At 44.9% G+C, this 25583-nt stretch overlaps 1 protein-coding gene across 6 annotated transcripts in view; it reads left to right on the forward strand.

Moving 5' to 3' along the window:
- The window catches only part of LOC129851184 (voltage-dependent calcium channel subunit alpha-2/delta-2-like), a 460295-nt gene that overhangs the window by 285524 nt on the left and 149188 nt on the right, over nt 1-25583 (forward strand). For all 6 annotated transcript variants that reach the window (XM_055917548.1, XM_055917549.1, XM_055917550.1 and 3 more), the window contains exon 4: nt 22514-22573. In XM_055917548.1, the coding sequence (XP_055773523.1) occupies nt 22514-22573 (60 nt within the window). The remainder of the gene's footprint in view (nt 1-22513; nt 22574-25583) is intronic.

Genomic DNA, 25583 nt, shown 5'->3' on the forward strand with positions numbered 1-25583 from the left:
CTCTAGACAACAGTTCACGTGCTCTCTAGACAACAGTTGGCATGCTCTCTAGACAACAGTTCACATGCTCTCTAGACAACAATTCACATGCTCTCTGGACAACAGTTCACATGCTCTCTAGACAACAGTTCACGTGCTCTCTAGACAACAGTTCAGGTGCTCTCTAGACAACAGTGCACGTGCTCTCTAGACAACAGTTCACATGCTCTCTAGACAACAGTTCACGTGCTCTCTAGACAACAGTTGGCATAATCTCTAGACAACAGTTCACATGCTCTCTAGACAACAGTTGGCATGCTCTATAGACAACAGTTCACATACTCTCTAGACGACAGTTCACATGCTCTCTAGACAACAGTTCACATGCTCTCTAGACAACAGTTCACATGCTCTCTTGAAAACAGTTCACATGCTCTCTAGACAACAGTTCACGTGCTCTCTAGACAACAGTTGGCATGCTCTCTAGACAACAGTTCACATGCTCTCTAGACAACAGTTCACATGCTCTCTAGACAACAGTTCACATGCTCTCTAGAAAACAGTTCACATGCTCTCTAGACAACAGTTCACATGCTCTCTAGACAACAGTTCACATGCTCTCTAGACAACAGTTCACATGCTCTCTAGACAACAGTTCACGTGCTCTCTAGACAACAGTTGGCATAATCTCTAGACAACAGTTCACATGCTCTCTAGACAACAGTTGGCATGCTCTATAGACAACAGTTCACATACTCTCTAGACGACAGTTCACATGCTCTCTAGACAACAGTTCACATGCTCTCTAGACAACAGTTCACATGCTCTCTAGAAAACAGTTCACATGCTCTCTAGACAACAGTTCACGTGCTCTCTAGACAACAGTTGGCATGCTCTCTAGACAACAGTTCACATGCTCTCTAGACAACAGTTCACGTGCTCTCTAGACAACAGTTGGCGTGCTCTCTAGACAAAGGTTGGCGTGCTCTCTAGACAACAGTTCACATGCTCTCTAGACAACAGTTGGAATGTTCTCTAGACAACAGTTCACATGCTCTCTAGACAACAGTTCACATGCTCTCTAAACAACAGTTGGCGTGCTCTCTAGATAACAGTTGGCATGGTCTCTGGACAACAATTCACATGCTCTCTAGACAACAGTTCACATGCTCTCTAAACAACAGTTGGCGTGCTCTCTAGACAACAGTTGGCATGGTCTCTGGACAACAATTCACATGCTCTCTAGACAACAGTTGGCATGCTCTCTAGACAACAGTTCACGTGCTCTCTAGACAACAGTTGGCATGCTCTCTAGACAACAGTTCACATGCTCTCTAGACAAAAATTCACATGCTCTCTGGACAACAGTTCACATGCTCTCTAGGAAACAGTTCACGTGCTCTCTAGACAACAGTTCAGGTGCTCTCTAGACAACAGTGCACGTGCTCTCTAGACAACAGTTCACATGCTCTCTAGACAACAGTTCACGTGCTCTCTAGACAACAGTTAGCATAATCTCTAGACAACAGTTCACATGCTCTCTAGACAACAGTTGGCATGCTCTATAGACAACAGTTCACATACTCTCTAGACGACAGTTCACATGCTCTCTAGACAACAGTTCACATGCTCTCTAAACAACAGTTCACATGCTCTCTAGAAAACAGTTCACATGCTCTCTAGACAACAGTTCACGTGCTCTCTAGACAACAGTTGGCATGCTCTCTAGACAACAGTTCACATGCTCTCTAGACAACAGTTCACATGCTCTCTAGACAACAGTTCACATGCTCTCTAGAAAACAGTTCACATGCTCTCTAGACAACAGTTCACATGCTCTCTAGACAACAGTTCACATGCTCTCTAGACAACAGTTCACATGCTCTCTAGACAACAGTTCACATGCTCTCTAGACAACAGTTGGCATGCTCTCTAGACAACAGTTCACGTGCTCTCTAGACAACAGTTCACATGTTCTCTAGACAACAGTTCACATACTCTCCAGACAACAGTTCACGTGCTCTCTAGACAAAAGTTGGCGTGCTCTCTAGACAACAGTTGGCGTGCTCTCTAGACAACAGTTGGCATGCTCTCTGAACAACAGTTCACATGCTCTCTAGACAACAGTTCACGTGCTCTCTAGACAACAGTTTACGTGCTCTCTAGACAACAGTTCACGCGCTCTCTAGACAACAGTTGGCGTGCTCTCTAGACAACAGTTTGCATGCTCTCTGGACAACAGTTCACGTGCTCTCTAGACAACACTTCACGTGCTCTCTAGACAACAGTTGGCATGCTCTCTAGACAACAGTTCACGTGCTCTCTAGACCACAGTTGGCATGCTCTCTAGACAACAATTCACATGCTCTCTAGACAACAGTTCACATGCTCTCTAGACAACAGTTCACATGCTCTCTAGACAACAGTTCACGCGCTCTCTAGACAACAGTTGGCGTGCTCTCTAGACAACAGTTCACGCGCTCTCTAGACAACAGTTGGCGTGCTCTCTAGACAACAGTTTGCATGCTCTCTGGACAACAGTTCACGTGCTCTCTAGACAACACTTCACGTGCTCTCTAGACAACAGTTGGCATGCTCTCTAGACAACAGTTCACGTGCTCTCTAGACCACAGTTGGCATGCTCTCTAGACAACAGTTCACATGCTCTCTAGAAAACAGTTCACATGCTCTCTAGACAACAGTTCACTTGGTCTCTGGACAACAGTTCGCATGCTCTCTAGACAACAGTTGGCATGTTCTCTAGACAACAGTTCACATGCTCTCTAGACAACAGTTCACATGCTCTCTAGACAACAGTTCACATGCTCCCTAGACAGCAGTTCACGAGCTCTCTAGAAAACAGTTCACATGCTCTCTAGAAAACAGTTCACATGCTCCCTAGACAACCGTTCACGTGCTCTCTAGAAAACAGTTCACATGCTCCCTAGACAACAGTTGGCATTCTCTCTAGACAACAGTTCACATGCTCTCTAGACAACAGTTGGCATGCTCTCTAGACAACAGTTCACATGCTCTCTAGACAACAGTTCACGTGCTCTCTAGACAACAGTTCACATGCTCTCTAGACAACAGTTGGCATGCTCTCTAGACAACAGTTCACATGCTCTCTAGACAACAGTTGGCATGCTCTCTAGACAACAGTTCACATGCTCTCTAGACAACAGTTCACATGCTCTCTAGACAACAGTTGGCATTCTCTCTAGACAACAGTTCACGTGCTCTCTAGACAACAATTCACATGCTCTCTAGACAACAGTTAACATGCTCTCTAGACAACAGTTGGCATGCTCTCTAGACAACAGTTCACATGCTCTCTAGACTACAGTTCACATGCTCTCTAGACAACAGTTGGCATGCTCTCTAGACAACAGTTCACATGCTCTCTAGACAACAGTTCACGTGCTCTCTAGACAACAGTTAACATGCTCTCTAGAAAACATTTCACATGCTCTCTAGATAACAGTTCACATGCTCTCTAAACAACAGTTCACATGCTCTCTAGACAACAGTTGGCATGTTCTCTAGACAACAGTTCACATGCTCTCTAGACAACAGTTCACATGCTCTCTAGACAACAGTTCACATGCTCTCTAGACAACAGTTCACATGCTCTCTAGACAACAGTTGGCATGTTCTCTAGACAACAGTTCACATGCTCTCTTGAAAACAGTTCACATGCTCCCTAGACAAGAGTTCACGTGCTCTCTAGAAAACAGTTCACATGCTCTCTAGACAACAGTTCACGTGCTCTCTAGACAACAGTTCAGGTGCTCTCTTGACAACAGTTCACGTGCTCTCTAGACAACAGTTCACGTGCTCTCTAGACAACAGTGCACGTGCTCTCTAGACAACAGTTCACATGCTCTCTAGACAACAGTTCACGTGCTCTCTAGACAACAGTTGGCATAATCTCTAGACAACAGTTCACATGCTCTCTAGACAACAGTTGGCATGCTCTCTGAACAACAGTTCACATGCTCTCTAGACAACAGTTCACGTGCTCTCTAGACAACAGTTCACATGTTCTCTAGACAACAGTTCACATACTCTCCAGACAACAGTTCACGTGCTCTCTAGACAAAAGTTGGCGTGCTCTCTAGACAACAGTTGGCGTGCTCTCTAGACAACAGTTGGCATGCTCTCTGAACAACAGTTCACATGCTCTCTAGACAACAGTTCACGTGCTCTCTAGACAACAGTTCACGTGCTCTCTAGACAACAGTTCACGCGCTCTCTAGACAACAGTTGGCGTGCTCTCTAGACAACAGTTTGCATGCTCTCTGGACAACAGTTCACGTGCTCTCTAGACAACACTTCACGTGCTCTCTAGACAACAGTTGGCATGCTCTCTAGACAACAGTTCACGTGCTCTCTAGACCACAGTTGGCATGCTCTCTAGACAACAATTCACATGCTCTCTAGACAACAGTTCACATGCTCTCTAGACAACAGTTCACATGCTCTCTAGACAACAGTTCACGCGCTCTCTAGACAACAGTTGGCGTGCTCTCTAGACAACAGTTCACGCGCTCTCTAGACAACAGTTGGCGTGCTCTCTAGACAACAGTTTGCATGCTCTCTGGACAACAGTTCACGTGCTCTCTAGACAACACTTCACGTGCTCTCTAGACAACAGTTGGCATGCTCTCTAGACAACAGTTCACGTGCTCTCTAGACCACAGTTCACATGCTCTCTAGACAACAGTTCACTTGGTCTCTGGACAACAGTTCGCATGCTCTCTAGACAACAGTTGGCATGCTCTCTAGACAACAGTTCACATGCTCTCTAGAAAACAGTTCACATGCTCTCTAGACAACAGTTCACTTGGTCTCTGGACAACAGTTCGCATGCTCTCTAGACAACAGTTGGCATGTTCTCTAGACAACAGTTCACATGCTCTCTAGACAACAGTTCACATGCTCCCTAGACAGCAGTTCACGAGCTCTCTAGAAAACAGTTCACATGCTCTCTAGAAAACAGTTCACATGCTCCCTAGACAACCGTTCACGTGCTCTCTAGAAAACAGTTCACATGCTCCCTAGACAACAGTTGGCATTCTCTCTAGACAACAGTTCACATGCTCTCTAGACAACAGTTGGCATGCTCTCTAGACAACAGTTCACATGCTCTCTAGACAACAGTTCACATGCTCTCTAGACAACAGTTGGCATGCTCTCTAGACAACAGTTCACATGCTCTCTAGACAACAGTTCACATGCTCTCTAGACAACAGTTCACATGCTCTCTAGACAACAGTTGGCATGCTCTCTAGACAACAGTTCACATGCTCTCTAGACAACAGTTGGCATGCTCTCTAGACAACAGTTCACATGCTCTCTAGACAACAGTTCACATGCTCTCTAGACAACAGTTGGCATTCTCTCTAGACAACAGTTCACGTGCTCTCTAGACAACAATTCACATGCTCTCTAGACAACAGTTAACATGCTCTCTAGACAACAGTTGGCATGCTCTCTAGACAACAGTTCACATGCTCTCTAGACTACAGTTCACATGCTCTCTAGACAACAGTTGGCATGCTCTCTAGACAACAGTTCACATGCTCTCTAGACAACAGTTCACGTGCTCTCTAGACAACAGTTAACATGCTCTCTAGAAAACATTTCACATGCTCTCTAGACAACAGTTCACGTGCTCTCTAAACAACAGTTCACATGCTCTCTAGACAACAGTTGGCATGTTCTCTAGACAACAGTTCACATGCTCTCTAGACAACAGTTCACATGCTCTCTAGACAACAGTTCACATGCTCTCTAGACAACAGTTCACATGCTCTCTAGACAACAGTTGGCATGTTCTCTAGACAACAGTTCACATGCTCTCTTGAAAACAGTTCACATGCTCCCTAGACAAGAGTTCACGTGCTCTCTAGAAAACAGTTCACATGCTCTCTAGACAACAGTTCACGTGCTCTCTAGACAACAGTTCAGGTGCTCTCTTGACAACAGTTCACGTGCTCTCTAGACAACAGTTCACGTGCTCTCTAGACAACAGTGCACGTGCTCTCTAGACAACAGTTCACATGCTCTCTAGACAACAGTTCACGTGCTCTCTAGACAACAGTTGACATAATCTCTAGACAACAGTTCACATGCTCTCTAGACAACAGTTGGCATGCTCTCTGAACAACAGTTCACATGCTCTCTAGACAACAGTTCACGTGCTCTCTAGACAACAGTTCACGTGCTCTCTAGACAACAGTTTACGTGCTCTCTAGACAACAGTTGGCGTGCTCTCTAGACAACAGTTGGCATGCTCTCTGAACAACAGTTCACATGCTCTCTAGACAACAGTTCACGTGCTCTCTAGACAACAGTTCACGTGCTCTCTAGACAACAATTCACGCGCTCTCTAGACAACAGTTGGCCTGCTCTCTAGACAACAGTTTGCATGCTCTCTGGACAACAGTTCACGTGCTCTCTAGACAACACTTCACGTGCTCTCTAGACAACAGTTGGCATGCTCTCTAGACAACAGTTCACGTGCTCTCTAGACCACAGTTGGCATGCTCTCTAGACAACAATTCACATGCTCTCTAGACAACAGTTCACATGCTCTCTAGACAACAGTTCACATGCTCTCTAGACAACAGTTCACATGCTCTCTAGACAACAGTTCACATGCTCTCTAGACAACAGTTCACATGCTCTCTAGACAACAGTTCACTTGGTCTCTGGACAACAGTTCGCATGCTCTCTAGACAACAGTTGGCATGTTCTCTAGACAACAGTTCACATGCTCTCTAGACAACAGTTCACATGCTCCCTAGACAGCAGTTCACGAGCTCTCTAGAAAACAGTTCACATGCTCTCTAGAAAACAGTTCACATGCTCCCTAGACAACCGTTCACGTGCTCTCTAGAAAACAGTTCACATGCTCCCTAGACAACAGTTGGCATTCTCTCTAGACAACAGTTCACATGCTCTCTAGACAACAGTTGGCATGCTCTCTAGACAACAGTTCACATGCTCTCTAGACAACAGTTCACATGCTCTCTAGACAACAGTTGGCATGCTCTCTAGACAACAGTTCACATGCTCTCTAGACAACAGTTCACGTGCTCTCTAGACAACAGTTCACATGCTCTCTAGACAACAGTTCACATGCTCTCTAGACAACAGTTGGCATGCTCTCTAGACAACAGTTCACATGCTCTCTAGACAACAGTTCACATGCTCTCTAGACAACAGTTGGCATGCTCTCTAGACAACAGTTCACATGCTCTCTAGACAACAGTTCACGTGCTCTCTAGACAACAGTTCACATGCTCTCTAGACAACAGTTGGCATGCTCTCTAGACAACAGTTCACATGCTCTCTAGACAACAGTTGGCATGCTCTCTAGACAACAGTTCACATGCTCTCTAGACAACAGTTCACATGCTCTCTAGACAACAGTTGGCATTCTCTCTAGACAACAGTTCACGTGCTCTCTAGACAACAATTCACATGCTCTCTAGACAACAGTTAACATGCTCTCTAGACAACACTTGGCATGCTCTCTAGACAACAGTTCACGTGCTCTCTAGACAACAGTTGGCATACTCTCTAGACAACAGTTCACATGCTCTCTAGACAACAGTTTACATGCTCCCTAGACAACCGTTCACGTGCTCTCTAGAAAACAGTTCACATGCTCCCTAGACAACAGTTGGCATTCTCTCTAGACAACAGTTCACATGCTCTCTAGACAACAGTTGGCATGCTCTCTAGACAACAGTTCACATGCTCTCTAGACAACAGTTCACATGCTCTCTAGACAACAGTTGGCATGCTCTCTAGACAACAGTTCACATGCTCTCTAGACAACAGTTCACGTGCTCTCTAGACAACAGTTCACATGCTCTCTAGACAACAGTTCACATGCTCTCTAGACAACAGTTGGCATGCTCTCTAGACAACAGTTCACATGCTCTCTAGACAACAGTTCACATGCTCTCTAGACAACAGTTCACGTGCTCTCTAGACAACAGTTCACGTGCTCTCTAGACAACATTTCACGCGCTCTCTAGACAACAGTTGGCGTGCTCTCTAGACAACAGTTTGCATGCTCTCTGGACAACAGTTCACGTGCTCTCTAGACAACACTTCACGTGCTCTCTAGACAACAGTTGGCATGCTCTCTAGACAACAGTTCACGTGCTCTCTAGACCACAGTTGGCATGCTCTCTAGACAACAATTCACATGCTCTCTAGACAACAGTTCACATGCTCTCTAGACAACAGTTCACATGCTCTCTAGACAACAGTTCACATGCTCTCTAGACAACAGTTCACATGCTCTCTAGACAACAGTTCACATGCTCTCTAGACAACAGTTCACTTGGTCTCTGGACAACAGTTCGCATGCTCTCTAGACAACAGTTGGCATGTTCTCTAGACAACAGTTCACATGCTCTCTAGACAACAGTTCACATGCTCCCTAGACAGCAGTTCACGAGCTCTCTAGAAAACAGTTCACATGCTCTCTAGAAAACAGTTCACATGCTCCCTAGACAACCGTTCACGTGCTCTCTAGAAAACAGTTCACATGCTCCCTAGACAACAGTTGGCATTCTCTCTAGACAACAGTTCACATGCTCTCTAGACAACAGTTGGCATGCTCTCTAGACAACAGTTCACATGCTCTCTAGACAACAGTTCACATGCTCTCTAGACAACAGTTGGCATGCTCTCTAGACAACAGTTCACATGCTCTCTAGACAACAGTTCACGTGCTCTCTAGACAACAGTTCACATGCTCTCTAGACAACAGTTCACATGCTCTCTAGACAACAGTTGGCATGCTCTCTAGACAACAGTTCACATGCTCTCTAGACAACAGTTCACATGCTCTCTAGACAACAGTTGGCATGCTCTCTAGACAACAGTTCACATGCTCTCTAGACAACAGTTCACGTGCTCTCTAGACAACAGTTCACATGCTCTCTAGACAACAGTTGGCATGCTCTCTAGACAACAGTTCACATGCTCTCTAGACAACAGTTGGCATGCTCTCTAGACAACAGTTCACATGCTCTCTAGACAACAGTTCACATGCTCTCTAGACAACAGTTGGCATTCTCTCTAGACAACAGTTCACGTGCTCTCTAGACAACAATTCACATGCTCTCTAGACAACAGTTAACATGCTCTCTAGACAACACTTGGCATGCTCTCTAGACAACAGTTCACGTGCTCTCTAGACAACAGTTGGCATACTCTCTAGACAACAGTTCACATGCTCTCTAGAAAACAGTTCACATGCTCCCTAGACAACAATTCACATGCTCTCTAGACAACAGTTAACATGCTCTCTAGAAAACATTTCACATGATCTCTAGACAACAGTTCACGTGCTCTCTAAACAACAGTTCACATGCTCTCTAGACAACAGTTGGCATGTTCTCTAGACAATAGTTCACATGCTCTCTAGACAACAGTTCACATGCTCTCTAGACAACAGTTCACATGCTCTCTAGACAACAGTTGGCATGTTCTCTAGACAACAGTTCACATGCTCTCTTGAAAACAGTTCACATGCTCCCTAGACAAGAGTTCACGTGCTCTCTAGAAAACAGTTCACATGCTCTCTAGAAAACAGTTCACGTGCTCTCTAGACAACAATTCACATGCTCTCTAGACAACAGTTAACATGCTCTCTAGACAACAGTTGGCATGCTCTCTAGACAACAGTTCACGTGCTCTCTAGACAACAGTTGGCATGCTCTCTAGACAACAGTTCACATGCTCTCTAGACAACAGTTCACATGCTCTCTAGACAACAATTCACATGCTCTCTAGACAACAGTTCACGTGCTCTCTAGACAACAGTTCACATGCTCTCTAGACAACAGTTGGCATGTTCTCTAGACAACAGTTCACATGCTCTCTAGACAACAGTTCACATGCTCTCTAGACAACAGTTCACGTGCTCTCTAGACAACAGTTGGCATGTTCTCTAGACAACAGTTCACATGCTCTCTAGAAAACAGTTCACATGCTCCCTAGACAACAGTTCACGTGCTCTCTAGAAAACAGTTCACATGCTCTCTAGAAAACAGTTCACTTGCTCCCTAGACAACAGTTCACGTGCTCTCTAGAAAACAGTTCACATGCTCCCTAGACAACAGTTCACATGCTCTCTAGACAACAGTTCACATGCTCTCTAGACAACAGTTGGCATGCTCTCTAGACAACAGTTCACATGCTCTCTAGACAACAGTTCACATGCTCTCTAGACAACAGTTCACATGATCTCTAGACAACAGTTCACATGCTCTCTAGACAACAGTTCACGTGCTCTCTAGACAACAGTTCACATGCTCTCTAGACAACAGTTGGCATGCTCTCTAGACAACAGTTCACATGCTCTCTAGACAACAGTTCACATGCTCTCTAGACAACAGTTCACATGCTCTCTAGACAACAGTTCACATGCTCTCTAGACAACAGTTGGCATGCTCTCTAGACAACAGTTGGCATTCTCTCTAGACAACAGTTCACATGCTCTCTAGACAACAGTTGGCATGCTCTCTAGACAACAGTTGGCATGCTCTCTAGACAACAGTTGGCATGCTCTCTAGACAACAGTTGGCATGCTCTCTAGACAACAGTTCACATGCTCTCTAGACAACAGTTGGCATTCTCTCTAGACAACAGTTCACATGCTCTCTAGACAACAGTTGGCATGCTCTCTAGACAACAGTTGGCATTACTCGCATAAAAACTGTGGATGGAAACATAGGGAGCCTGGCTGTGGGTAGCAGCTTGGGAATGTCTGGTACTAAACTGTCAAATAGAGGAGATTATTACAAACCCAGCCAGCCACACATCACTGAAGTGAGACTGAGATGAGGTTGAGGTCCCCCCCCCCCCCCCCCCCCCCGGCCGTCTCACCATGCACCAATAGGCTGGCTAGGTGTGTGTGTGTGTGTGTGTGTGTGTGTGTGTGTGTGTGTGTGTGTGTGTGTGTGTGTGTGTGTGTGTGTGTGTTTGTGTGTGTGTGTGTGTGTGTGTGTGTGTATGTGTGTGTGTTAGTGGGGTGGGGCTCTCTGAGTGTGTGTGTGCATGCTTTCACAATAAGCTCTCAATGTCTCACCTCAGAATTAGAATTAGACGTTAAGGCAGGGGTTCGCACAAGCCCATTTTGATATCTGAAAATTCTCGCGACCCCACCCATGTGAATTTTTTTTTATTAACAGCCAAAGGTTACTTTTTTATTTGGGGCTGTAGCAGTCAATTGAAAAACATTTGAAACAGTATTTCTGATTGTGTTCTCAACTCACTACCACATACTTTTAATGTGGGGCGATGACAGGCAATTGAAAATGAGTCTGACATAATGGAGCTTATTTCACCACCACTAATGAGATGGATGTGCTTGATGCCTAGGAGCTTCTCAAAGTCAGGGGGCGTGGTCGACAGTGCGAATCTAATTTCTGCTGTTGCATCCAACCTGGATCGATATTTGGCTTTAATGCAGACGAGAGCACTGCAGATATGAGCTGGCGAAGGGTAGTCTACCATTAGTGTTATGGTGCTTTCAAGACAACTGGGAACTCTGAAAATACAAGAACATGACATCAGTTATCTTTAGGTCGGAAAGTCAGAACTCTAGAAAGAGCCCAGAGTTCCCGAGTTGGAATTCTGAGTTGATGACCGTTCAAAACTATTTTTTCCCAATCGGGGCTTGTTTCTTTCCGTGTTCCCAGTTGTCTTGAACGCACTGAAGTCGGAAGTTGGAAATGTCTGAGTTGCCAGTTGTTTTGAGGCGGCAGGGTATTCCCTTTGAGTCAGGAAGAAAAACTCCTCCGTAGTGACCCGTGAATGTGTTGTCTGCTGCATTCAGTCACATGACAGCTCGATCAGCTGTTCGATTTCACTTACCAACATTTAGACTGAGCCAGGATCACAGTCCAACGGATTGGGAAGTAGGTCAGTACCAAAGTGTTCTTCCAAGCGTTGGATGTGAGCAGTCATCACTCTTTTAGGACACTTAATGATGCTGTTTTCTGTTATTTTCTTTTCGTTACACAGAAAGTCAACCAAGTCTGTTTTTTTTTACATCTATTGTGAATGACAACAGTTCCTCTCTCAATGCAAAAATATATCCTACACTCCCCCTCGATAACCACCAAGCCTCGGTGTGAAAAAGAACATTGTCATGCTCAAATCCCATATCTCCACATCGTTTTGTGAATAGGGGGCGCGAAGTGGATGTGATTTGATGTAGTTTACAATTGAAGTTACCTGCTGCAGTATACCTCTGAGTTCTGTGCTCAGCTCTTTTGCAGCCAGTTGCTCTCGGTGTATCATACAATGTGTCCATATGGCAGAGGCAGACACATTCAGAACTAGCAGGCAGAGGCCTGCCCTCTGTCCCGCCATAGATGGAGCCCCATCTGTTCAAAAGAACCCACCATTCTATCCCATGGAATCTGTTTTTGTCAATATAGTCACGCAGCACACTATGCCGTTTCCTGCTCGAGAATCGTGAGACTGAACAATATGTCAATGCAGGGCATCTCTGCCCACACAGCTAACGTCCATTTGGAGAGCATAAGCTGGGGTGTTTCTGAGTTGTTCAGTCAGTTTCCTCTTGATTGCTATTAATAGCAAACATTCTTCGTTTAACAGTGTTTTCTGACAAAGGTATTGATGTGAGTTTTTTCGGTGTTTTCACCGTATCAATTGCGTCCAGTAATATAAAAGTCTCTGCAATAGTGTGGTTTCATATCGTAGCAGGCCTAACCATTCACCGTGGGAATGATTCAAGTGCAACGCTCAAGTGTGCCCTGAGATCTAAGGGCGCTCTCTGGTTGAATTTGATCTTTTAGATATGAATCGTTATCACTTCTATTTTTAAGGTTAACCAAATTACAATGATTTTGAGATGCAAAGACAATATTATAATATCTTTTTATCTAATATATTTTTGTATATAAACTTAGAAAAAAAAGAAACATCCCTTTTTCAGGACCCTGTCTTTCAAAGATAATTCGTAAAAATCAAAATAACTTCACAGATCTTCCTTGTAAAGGGTTTAAACACTGTTTCCCATGCTTGTTCAATGAACCATAAACAATTATTGAACATGCACCTGTGGAACGGTCGTTAAGACAATAACAGCTTACAGATGGTAGGCAATTAAGGTCACATTTATGAAAACTTAGGACACTAAAGAGGTCTTTCTACTGGCTCTGAAAAACACCAAAAGAAAGATGCCCAGGGTCCCTGCTCATCTGGGTGAACTTGCCTTAGGCATGCTGCAGGGAGGCATGAGGACTGCAGATGTGGCCAGGGCAATAAATGGCAATGTCCATACTGTGAGACGCCTACGACAGTGCTACAGGGAGACAGGACGGACAGCTGATCGTCCGCACAGTGGCAGACCATGTGTAACAACACCTGCACAGGATTGGTACATCCGAACATCACACCTGCAGGACAGGTACAGAATGGCAACAACAACTGCCCGAGTTACACAATCCCTCCATCAGTGCTCAGACCGTTCGCAATAGGCTGAGAGAGGCTTGACTGAGGGCTTGTAGGCCTGTTGTAAGGCAGGTCCTCACCAGACATCACCGGGCACAAACCCACCGTCGCTGGACCAGACAGGACCGGCAAAAATTGCTCTTCACCTGCGAGTCGCGGTTTTGTCTCACCAGGGGTGATGGTTGGATTCGCGTTTATCGTCGAAGGAATGAGCGTTACACCGAGGCCTGTACTCTGGAGCGGGATCGATTTGGAGGTGGAGGGTCCGTCATGGTCTGGGGCGGTGTGTCACAGCATCATCGGACTGAGCTTGTTGTCATTGCAGGCAATCTCAATGCTGTGCGTTACATGGAAGACATCCTCCTCCCTGATGTGGTACCCTTCCTGCAGGCTCATCCTGAATTGACCCTCCAGCATGACAATGCCACCAGCCATTCTGCTTGTTCTGTGCGTGATTTCCTGCAAGACAGGAATGTCAGTGTTCTGCCATGGCCAGCGAAGAGCCCGGATTTCAATCCCATTGAGCACGTCTGGGACCTGTTGGATCGGAGGGTGAGGGCTAGGACCATTCCCCCAGAAATGTCTGGGAACTTGCCTTGGTGGAAGAGTGGGGTAACATCTCACAGCAAGAACTGGCAAATCTGGTGCAGTCCACGAGGAGATGCACTGCAATACTTAATGCATTGGAGATAGGTTAGGAAGGACACTGTACCATTCATTGATATTAATAGAGTTGTTTTTGGTATTCACCCAGATGAATTTGCAGACAATTAATTGAATTTTCAGACAATTCCAGCCTGTAGTTGCTCTATTGAATAATTATTAGGACCACAATGACCTGCTCTTAGAGGACTTTGTGAAATGGTGTGATGGTTCTGTTGCTTAGTTCCAAAGGTTTTGTGGCTTGATGAGGAAAATGTGTGTTCTTGTGGAACTACACATCTCACATGGAAAAAGACTACATCTCCCAATAGCCCACGTGGCCTGGCAGGAAATACGTGTGTTTTTGGAGATAGCTGGCAGCAGGTTCTGACTGGAGGGAGTACAGCTATGACCGGAATTAACTTTTTTGTAGCAGGTTAGGAGAATTAACGTGGCAGGTTAGGAGACTTAGGTTGAAGTAAGGAAAAGGGTTAGGTTAAGGGTTAGCTAAAATGCTCTCCTAACTTGCTACGAAAAGTAACTTCCGGTCGTATCTGCACTCCCTCTAGTCACAACTCTGGCAGCTCTTCCTGATTGGGGGACTATTCTATCTAAGTCTGTTGGGCCAGCTACAGTTGGTGGATTCATACTGGAGGCAGAATGGGATGTAGAAAATCCCAGCTGCTTTGCACTAGGTCAGACTAGTTGATTAGCCACCCTATGGCATGGTTACTGGGTTGGATATCTTATCAGAATATGTTTCATAATAGTTTAGGACTGGTAGTTTCAGTGAGGCTGATGAGTAAGTGCTATATTAATAATATGGTCTTGAGATAAAACAGGTCCAACAGCCTGACTCTTCTCTGCTGTAGCCTTGAGTGGAGAAATACTATTTTAAACCAGCTGTGATCCCATTGATCTAGTCATTTAACATGAGTACTTTCCTTTGTATGACAACATCATGTTCATACTGTATGCAGAAAGCTGTTATACAGTATGTCAAACTCGAATGATGGTACTCTGGTGTAGAAAGCTTGCATTCTACTATAGAAATCTGGTGTTCTACTAAAACCGTGCCATTCTAGTAAAGACAGATTGTGATCAACAATAGAAAGCGAGCTGCTGCTCATTTTAGAAACACACCAGAATAGAAGGCTGCTGTTGTAGGCTACTGTGCAAAACTGGTGTTCAAGAATTCTAATATAGAAAGCTGTATATGGAAATCTGGTGTTCTGCTCTAGAAATCTGGTGTTCTGCTATAGAAATCTGGTGTTCTGCTATAGAAATCTGGTGTTCTACTATAGAAATCTGGTGTTCTGCTCTAGAAATCTGGTGTTCTGCTATAGAAATCTGGTTTTCCGCTATAGAAATCTGGTGTTCTACTATAGAAATCTGGTGTTCTATAGAAATCTGGTGTTCTACTATAGAAATCTGGTGTTCTGCTATAGAAATCTGGTGTTCTGCTATAGAAATCTGGTGTTCTGCTATAGAAATCTGGTGTTCTACTATAGAAATCTGGTGCTCTACTATAGAAATAGGGTGTTCTGCTATAGAAATCTGGTGTTCTGCTATAGAAATCTGGTGTTCCGCTATAGAAATCTGGTGTTCTACTATAGAAATCTGGTGCTCTATAGAAATCTGGTGTTCTACTATAGAAATCTGGTGTTCTGCTATAGAAATCTGGTGTTCTATAGAAATCTGGTGTTCTGCTCTAAAAATCTGGTGTTCTATAGAAATCTGGTGTTCTGCTCTAGAAATCTGGTGTTCTGCTATAGAAATCTGGTGTTCTACTATAGAAATCTGGTGTTCTACTATAGAAATCTGGTGTTCTATAGAAATCTGGTGTTCTACTATAGAAATCTGGTGTTCTGCTATAGAAATCTGGTGTTCTACTATAGAAATCTGGTGTTCTACTATAGAAATCTGGTGTTCTATAGAAATATGTTATTCTCCTATAGAAATCTGGTGTTCTGCTGCAGAAATCTGGTGTTCTGATATAGAAATCTGGTGTTCTACTATAGAAATCTGGTGTTCTACTATAGAAATCTGGTGTTCTACTAAAGACATCTGGTGTTCTATAGAAATATGTTATTCTACTATAGAAATCTGGTGTTCTACTATAGAAATATGGTGTTATGCTATATAAATCTGATGTTCTATAGAAATATATTCTTCTTCTATAGAATTCTGGTGTTCTGCTATAGAAATCTGGTGTTCTGCTATCAAAATAGGGTGTTCTGCTATAGAAATCTGGTGTTCTGCTATAGAAATCGGGTGTTCTGCTATAGAAATTGGGTGTTCTGCTAAAGAAATCTGGTGTTCTGCTATAGAAATCTGGTGTTCTGCTATAGAATTCTGGTGTTCTGCTATAGAAATCTGGTGTTCTGCTATAGAAATCTGGTGTTCTGCTATAGAATTCTGGTGTTCTGCTATAGAAATCTGGCGATCTGCTCTAGAAATCGGGTGTTCTACCAGTGCTCTGGTGGGTAGGTGGCAGCATGCTGCTTGGTCTGGTATAGTAACTGGTCTCTGTGGCAGAGAGAGAGAGAGAGAGACAGATAGACTGCATGCTTAGTGATGAGGAGCGGGGAAATGCAAGAGGAAGTGATATAATTTCCATTGTGGAGGGAAGGGGCGGATTAGGGGGAAACAAAGGCAGGGATTATCTTTGCACAGGGCTATAATAGCACTACACACACAGCCTCTGCAGAACGGGCCCGCCACAGGTCTCTTTGGACCACAGAACAGAGACCGGGTCTCCCAACCACACCCGCAGGGTCTTTCTCCCATCCACGCACTTCCTCACTCCAAGCCAGCTCAGAAGAACTACAATGCCCAGCTGCATATGGGAGAGCAACCAGGGACCTGGGATTAAGGGTCATTATTTCTCCTCATTATTGACCTTCATATTGTTGTGTCTCTCTGAGGAGAGAACAGTATGGTCATGTTATCACTGTCCTCTCAGCACAGGAATCAGAACTTCACATTGGATGTCTCTCATTATAGGGCTTAGTCTAATTAGGAGAACATACATGACAATATGCCAATGCGTGAGGTCCATATCAATGCTGTGTTCCCACTTGCATTCATTTCAAGGGTGTACAGTACAATGATGCAATCATGTACAGTATATGAAGGGTCCATTAATACATCAGTGTACTGTACACAATCTACTTCTCTGTTCTTCTCAGAGCGTAATCAATGATTGATTTATTAATTGACAGTATTTTTTTAATAAAGTCACTTCAAGTTGCTGGAAATCGTCTTGTGGTTAGATTGGGACCATGATACGAGTTAAAGGCGGGGTAAAACCCTGCTGATAGGTAGAAAGTAAGACAGATGGAGAGAAAGTGACAGGTTACGTATGGCATATGATGGAGGACAAAGCAGGAGGAGGAGATAAAATAATGGGGGAGACAGAAAGAGAGAGAGAAAGAGTTAGTCTGAGATGTTTTCAATTCTGGAGCTGAAAGTCCCTCCATCTGTGGTGGTGGTTGTGGGACTGAGTGATTTCTATGATTGACCCTAATCCCAGCCCAGTGCTAGAAGAGAGACAGACATAATGGACTCTGCAGACGGACTGCACTCACTCTAACAGGCTCAACTGGCTGGCTGCTGAGGAGGACCACTGGGCCAGTCAGACTGGAGCTTCTCCCCCTACTGGACACAGGGTGATAGGACTCAGGCAAAATACTGCTGACCAACTGGTAGATTTAACCCTATGTGAAGGAAGTGTCTGAATGCTCACTTGGTCACTGGTAAGATTGACAGGCAGGAAGTCAAAGCAGACTTGTTTTTGGGGCTTTGCTAACTGCAGATGTCAATGTGGGGATGTTATCGAACCACCTTTAGCAGTCATGCACAGTGTTAAGGGCCCTATGTTATTGCAGCCAACTGTATGTCACCCAGACACAGTGTTGAGAGGTCAATAAACAGGTGTTGAGTGTCGCAATACACTGCCGCTGCAATCACACGGACTAAACACAGTGTGTTTTGTTGAGTGGCCTGTGTAGTGTTGTTTTTCGAGTGCCCTCGAGATCAACCCGGAGAACAATGCGTTGTGCTGAGTGCCCTTATTGTCACACAGGCCGGCTGAGTGGAGGTCTGGACTGGAGGACCCTAACTCACTGCAGAAATCAGACAGGCGGGTGGGCGGGCCAGGCGTTACGGTGTGGTGTGTCGTTTAGTGGGCTCAACGCAGCATGACATGGCTGGTCCCTGGTATGCTGTCATTCCTCCTAAAATAACACAACTTTGAGTGATTAAACCACTCTCCTCTGGAACAGAGCAAACAGAACAGTTAGGAATATTAAATATGCTAATCGCCTCTCACTGAGCTTTTCATTATGGCTTTTAAGTTCCACAAGTGTAGAAGTGAGAGAGAGACAGAGAGATAGAGAGAGAGAGATCGTGAGAGAGAGATCCTTGGATCCGCCATGCTTGCAGTAACATCACAGACAAGGACTGAACAAACAGCTCTGATGATCCATCCACCACGTGTACAGTACAGTAATACTGTCAGCTAGTCGATTATATAGTGTGAAGGGTTGAAGATGTATAGCTGCAGTAAAGCACTCTGTTGGACAGCACACAGTGTTTCTACTGCTTGACCTTGTCTGTAGCATCACCATCGGGATATAGATGGTGTTAGAGACATTAAAGCAGTGATATTGAAACTGCTGGACTGTGCTGTGTCTCAGTAGTTAGACTGGGTCCATGTCTCTGTACTGTGTGGGCCGGCCTGTGCTGTACTGTACTGTTCTGTACTGTTCTGATCTCACTATGCTCATCCAGTTGCACTAAGTGGCTTGGCTCCAGCCTCCAACATAGATTATATACCCCCCGTCCGTCTCTCAGTCTGATTCATGGTCTGTTTGTGTAGCCCATTCATCTGAGCCAACACATAGTAAGGAGAGACACATGAAGACACATGGCTGTTTTGGAGCAGGGAGGTACTACTTTAAGCTGCTAGAGGAGAGATACGGCCCAGAGATATGGAGCCTTACTGGGGGACTGTAAAAACACTATACTGAGGAAGAAGCCAGAGAAACAGACGACTGAGGAAGAAGCCAGAGAAACAGACGACTGAGGAAGAAGCCAGAGAAACAGATTACTGAGGAAGAAGCCAGAAAAACAGACGACTGAGGAAGAAGCCAGAGAAACAGACGACTGAGGAAGAAGCCAGAGAAACAGACGACTGAGGAAGAAGCCAGAGAAACACACGACTGAGGAAGAAGCCAGAGAAACACACGACTGAGGAAGAAGCCAGAGAAACACACGACTGAGGAAGAAGCCAGAGAAACACACGACTGAGGAAGAAGCCAGAGAAACACACGACTGAGGAAGAAGCCAGAGAAACACACGACTGAGGAAGAAGCCAGAGAAACAGACGACTGAGGAAGAAGCCAGAGAAACAGACGACTGAGGAAGAAGCCAGAGAAACACACGACTGAGGAAGAAGCCAGAGAAACACACGACTGAGGAAGAAGCCAGAGAAACACACGACTGAGGAAGAAGCCAGAGAAACACACGACTGAGGAAGAAGCCAGAGAAACACACGACTGAGGAAGAAGCCAGAGAAACACACGACTGAGGAAGAAGCCAGAGAAACAGACGACTGAGGAAGAAGCCAGAGAAACAGACGACTGAGGAAGAAGCCAGAGAAACAGACGACTGGGGAAGAAGCCAGAGAAACACACGACTGAGGAAGAAGCCAGAGAAACAGACGACTGAGGAAGAAGCCAGAGAAACACACGACTGAGGAAGAAGCCAGAGAAACAGACGACTGAGGAAGAAGCCAGAGAAACAGATGACTGAGGAAGAAGCCAGAGAAACAGATTACTGAGGAAGAAGCCAGAGAAACAGATTACTGAGGAAGAAGCCAGAGAAACACACGACTGAGGAAGAAGCCAGAGAAACAGACGACTGAGGAAGAAGCCAGAGAAACAGATGACAGGAAGAAGCCAGAGAAACAGAAGACTGAGGAAGAAGCCAGAGAAACAGACAACTGAGGAAGAAGCCAGAGAAACACACGACTGAGGAAGAAGCCAGAGAAACAGATGACAGGAAGAAGCCAGAGAAACAGAAGACTGAGGAAGAAGCCAGAGAAACAGACAACTGAGGAAGAAGCCAGAGAAACACACGACTGAGGAAGAAGCCAGAGAAACAGATGACAGGAAGAAGCCAGAGAAACAGACGACTGAGGAAGAAGCCAGAGAAACACACGACTGAGGAAGAAGCCAGAGAAACACACGACTGAGGAAGAAGCCAGAGAAACACACGACTGAGGAAGAAGCCAGAGAAACAGATGACTGAGGAAGAAGCCAGAGAAACACACGACTGAGGAAGAAGCCAGAGAAACAGATGACTGAGGAAGAAGCCAGAGAAACAGACAACTGAGGAAGAAGCCAGAGAAACAGATGACTGAGGAAGAAGACAGATCATCAGGAAGGAAGGACAGAGAATGAGGGAGGAACCATTCTTCATATGCAGTGTCATGGACATGGACACTACATTTGTATTTCCTCATTCATCATGATTCATGTCCTCTTCTCCTTTTTTATAATTTTCGTCTCCTTGAAGAGACGTCACAGATAGACAGACACGTATTGACAGACTACCATCGTTTGGCATTGAAAGGTCTCACTTTGGAAAAACAACAACTTGTAAAGGCTTTATATCTTCATAAGCATTCACAAATCATTTATATGCAAAGTCATACTATACATGAAGGGTGAGACAAAAGGTTCTCACTTTGCCATATGTGGCATATAGGGCTAACCCTTTAGCCATATGTTCAGTTCTCAGGCCAATTCAGAGCAGTGTAGAATCTGGAGGTAATAGTTTAGCCAGCAGCACACTTCACTGTTGATCGCTAATTGAAAACTGTTGGATTACGAACACTCAAGAGTGCCCTTTAGCTAGGTTGACCCCTCCGTTGTATACACAACGCCACACTGTCACACAACTGAGGACGTTTCCTTCAATGAACTTTGTGGCGATCATTTCATTAGACTAATTAGCTCTGCTGTATGTGTCATTGTTTCAGTGGTTCACCTCATTAGTAGTGACTGAATAAAATCTACATTTCATTGTTTCTTAATATAATCCTCATTCAGGTGATTAAGACCCTTATGATCCTGGCATTCAGCTATTGTTTCGCTAACAAGGTTAGTGATATCATAAACGGAGTAGGAGGGGCTAGGTCTGGCTAGCTGTGAGTGGGAGGGTCTTAGTGATGGGGGACTCGGGGGGATGGACCTTCAGACAGAAATAGGACACTTCTCTCTCTAACAAGAGTTTATCACTTTCCTTTCTTTAGGAGAGAAAAAAATGTGCTTGGGGAATGTGGTCCCTTTGATGTTGTACCAGAAATGAAAGTCCACTTAGTGGGAGTCTAAATAGGGTTTGTCATTTTCAAGCCCAGGGACTGTGTGGCTGGCTGGCTGACTGACTGTCTGGCTGCCTGACTGGCTGGGTGGATGACTGGTTGGCTGACTGGCTGGTTGACTGGCTGACTGGCTGGCTGACTGGCTGATAGGGGATGCAAACCAGATATTTCCCTAGGGGGTTGAAGTGGGAGCAGAGAGGAAACCTAGACACAGTACTGAGGCATGGTACCATGCAGACACACAGGGAAAAGACTGTCTCTTTAGAGACTCACTCTATTTTGCCATTGGGCGACGAGATATTGTGTGTCGCCCATAAGCCTCTACACATAGACAGTAATACTCCATGTTATAATCCCTGTGCAATTAATTATGTCAGACCTATATTCTAACTATTAATAGTTAGGAACCAAAATGCGAAAAACGAACCGAGAATATGTAAATAAAGCAAGCAACATTGCACGGAACCCTTTTAGCCACGAAAAGGCATTTGACAAACATTCCTTGTCCGTTTGGTTTGGTAAAGTGACGTTTTATTCAACATGTTCATGTTATTCAATGGCCCTCACCTTCTCCACTCCAAATGCTAACTGTATTACCCCTTGGAATAACACCGTTGTAATCACAGTTTATTTCCAACACACTATAGCCAACCTAAATGTGTCTGGCACCATTTTGCTACAGTACATGGTTTGAAATTGTAGTCATTTAGCTTGCGCCTTACAGAAATGAAATTCCCCCGACAGTGAGGAGAAATGTGTAAGCCCATTGAGGAGCATGCTGAGCTTGGCACCAGTCACTGCCTCTAGAATTATACAGTCTATGAACAGCACTTAGTTCACTTAGTGTTTCCCTCGAGAACAGGTTGGCACACACACACAACCACACACTCTGACACCTACCCACTGAACCAGAGGAGCCTTTAACCCTGACCTCTATATTGACCCTTGACCCTGACCTCTGCTTCATGTGTGTTTCCTGTATAGAGGCTGGCCAGGGAGGCGGAGCAGCTGCAGACAGATTTTCCCTGGCTGGACAGTATCAAGGTAAAGTTAGAACCTCCCTCTCTCTCTTTTCTCTCTCGCGCACTCTCTCTCTCTTTCTTTTCTCTCTCTCGCACTCTCACCATTTCATCCATATTTCTACCCATCTCTCTTCCTCTATCTGTCTCTTCATATTTACATTTATCCACCAAAGTAACACAACCTGTATTTTGTTGTCTTTTAAATGTCAATGCTATCAGTATTACAGACACATGTACAACTCACATGCACCACCCAGAATGAAGATGTGTTATGTGTGTTTGAGCATTTGATAATGTCCCACGGCCTATATCTACATAATGGTGAATCTGTGTTGTGCATGTAAGGCCAAAGCAGGTTGAACTTTGCATTTTCCAACACCTGACCTTTAAAACAGCAGAACACCACTCCCTGTTAATGTCTACATCTCAGAACTTTCAGTATTACTTGGCTTGTGTTTTGTGTGTGTTTGGTGTGTGTTTTTGGTGCGTTTGTGTGTGTATCTGTATGTGTCTGTTTGTGTGTGTGCAACACTCACTCTCAGATTTACAAACACACAGATGCCCCGTATATACACACACACACTCAATCTCACACTCATCACAAGATACAACAGCGGGGAGTGTGTGTGTGTGTATCTTCTGTCTCCAGGGAGACGAGCTAGCTGTCATGGTACACTTCCCACAAATAGATTTTTAACCCCGCGCCTCCCAGGGGATATTTGAGAATAGGCTTTAACTGATTTTAAACAAATTATTATGAGCCATACTTCCCAGCAAAGTCCATTTGTATTCATGGTCGCTTACACTGAAGCCGAAGTTTGGGGGATGACAGTGCCTGCACCTCTCTCCACCCGCTGTTCCCACCAACCCAGGGTGGTTCTGTCTGTCAGTGCATCTGTCCCCTTCGCTCAGGGCCGGGCAGGACTGATGCCTTCATCTATGTCTGCTTGTGGCCAGCTGGTCAGCTTTAATGTTGCTCAATCGGATGTGTACCCATGCAGGTAGTTGCATTTGGGTCACAGTGCCCTCACACAGCACACCTGTTCATAGGTAACTGCATTCAATATGGTTTCACTGTCCCTTCAAGTGGCAAAGCCAGCTCTCTCCCTTTCCCACTCATTTCCCCTCTTCCTCTCTTTCTCTCTCTCTCCCATTATCTCTACCTCATCCCTCTCTCTCTCTCCTTCTGTCTGACCCTCACCCCTTCCCCTCTCCCTCTCTCTCTCTCTCCTTCTGTCTGACCCTCACCCCTTTCCCTCGCTCTCTCTCTCCTTCTGTCTGACCCTCACCCCTTCCCCTCATCCCTCTCGCTCTCTCTCTCCTTCTGTCTGACCCTCACCCCTTCCCCTCTCCCTCTCTCTCTCTCTCTCTCTCTCTCTCCTTCTGTCTGACCCTCACCCCTTCCCCTCTCCCTCTCTCTCTCTCCTTCTGTCTGACCCTCACCCCTTCCCCTCTCCCTCTCTCTCTCTCTCTCTCTCTCCTTCTGTCTGACCCTCACCCCTTCCCCTCTCCCTCTCTCTCTCTCTCCTTCTGTCTGACCCTCACCCCTTCCCCTCATTCTTCCCTCTCTCTCTCTCTCCTTATGTCTGACGCTCACCCCTTCCCCTCCTTCCACTTTTTTTCTTATCTGTCCATGTCTTTAATCAGCCATGAAAACAGTTAGAAAATATCATATTGTTGCAAATAATAATAATGTATTGGAGCTGATTTCATTTGCCTTTATAATTAGACCAGGTAATGAATCTCGGCAGGGGTGACTGGGAAACCATTAAAGAAAACTTGTTGGGAGGGGGAGGGAAGGGAGGGTGGGGAGAGGCAGATATGCTTGTAGATTTGGTGTGCTTTTCTAATTTCCTTTTGGGTGAACACTCGACTGAGTGACACTGTAATTAGATTAGGGGGGCATGATCTTTTGGCATATTAGGAACAGCACAGAGCATCTTAAACTAACCCGGTGGAGCAAGCTGTCAGACTCCGAGAGAAAGGTGTTTATGTAAGACAGACAGTAGAATTTGTGTTTGTGTGTGTGTGTGTGTGTGTGTGTGTGTGTGTGTGTGTGTGTGTGTGTGTGTGTGTGTGTGTGTGTGTGTGTGTGTGTGTGTGTGTGTGTGTGTGTGTGTGTCTGTGTGTGTGTGTGTGTGTGTGTGTGTGTGTGTGTGTGTGTGTGTGTGTGTGTGTGTGTGTGTGTGTGTGTGTGTGTGTTCCCTACCTGGCCTGGCCCATCTTCTATGTTCAATAACACCGACATCATACGACACAATGATATGGCTGTTCCCTCTTCCTCTGCACTGCTGCTGTTGCATCTGTTACCATAACGACAGACCTTCTTTCTTCCTATTGTAACTATGACGATGGTGCCTGGGTTGGTAATATGATCACCCCGATGGTCCAACATTTTGACCGTTGGACTGTTGGTGGTCATAACACCTGTTGTGATGGTCGTTCAGGGTTTTAAATCCATTGGAATTAAATGGTGTGTGAAATAGACATTAAAGTGTTTGATTGCTCCTGATTTCTCAAGATCATAGGTCATCCTATCTCAGCTCTGTCAGGGTCTCTTTCCAGACCATTAATTTTATTGTATTGTCTCTGGATGCATTCTCTTGGGTCTCTGCTTTTTAGTAGCAGGGCCCCAGGGCTAATGACTACAAGAACCAGCCCCTAAATCATTTCACATTACAGTCATTTATACAGTTGAAGTCGGAAGTTTGCATACACTTTAGCCAAATAAATTTAAACTCAGTTTTTCACAATTTCTGACATTTAATCCTAGTAAAAAGTCCCTGTTTTAGGTCAGTTAGGATTACCACTTCATTTTAAGAATGTGAAATATCAGAATAATTGTAGAGAGTGATTTATTTAAGCTTTTATTTCTTTCATCACATTCCCAGTGGGTCAGAAGTTTACATACACTCAATTAGTATTTGGTAGGGTTAGGCAAGAGAATGGTCGTGAACAGGCAAAAGGTCAAAACCAGATCAGAGTCCAGGAGGTACAAAGTGGCAGACAGGCTCGAGGTCAGGGCAGGCAGA

Source organism: Salvelinus fontinalis, chromosome 3 (genome assembly GCF_029448725.1).
Source record: "Salvelinus fontinalis isolate EN_2023a chromosome 3, ASM2944872v1, whole genome shotgun sequence".
Lineage (NCBI taxonomy): Eukaryota > Metazoa > Chordata > Actinopteri > Salmoniformes > Salmonidae > Salvelinus > Salvelinus fontinalis.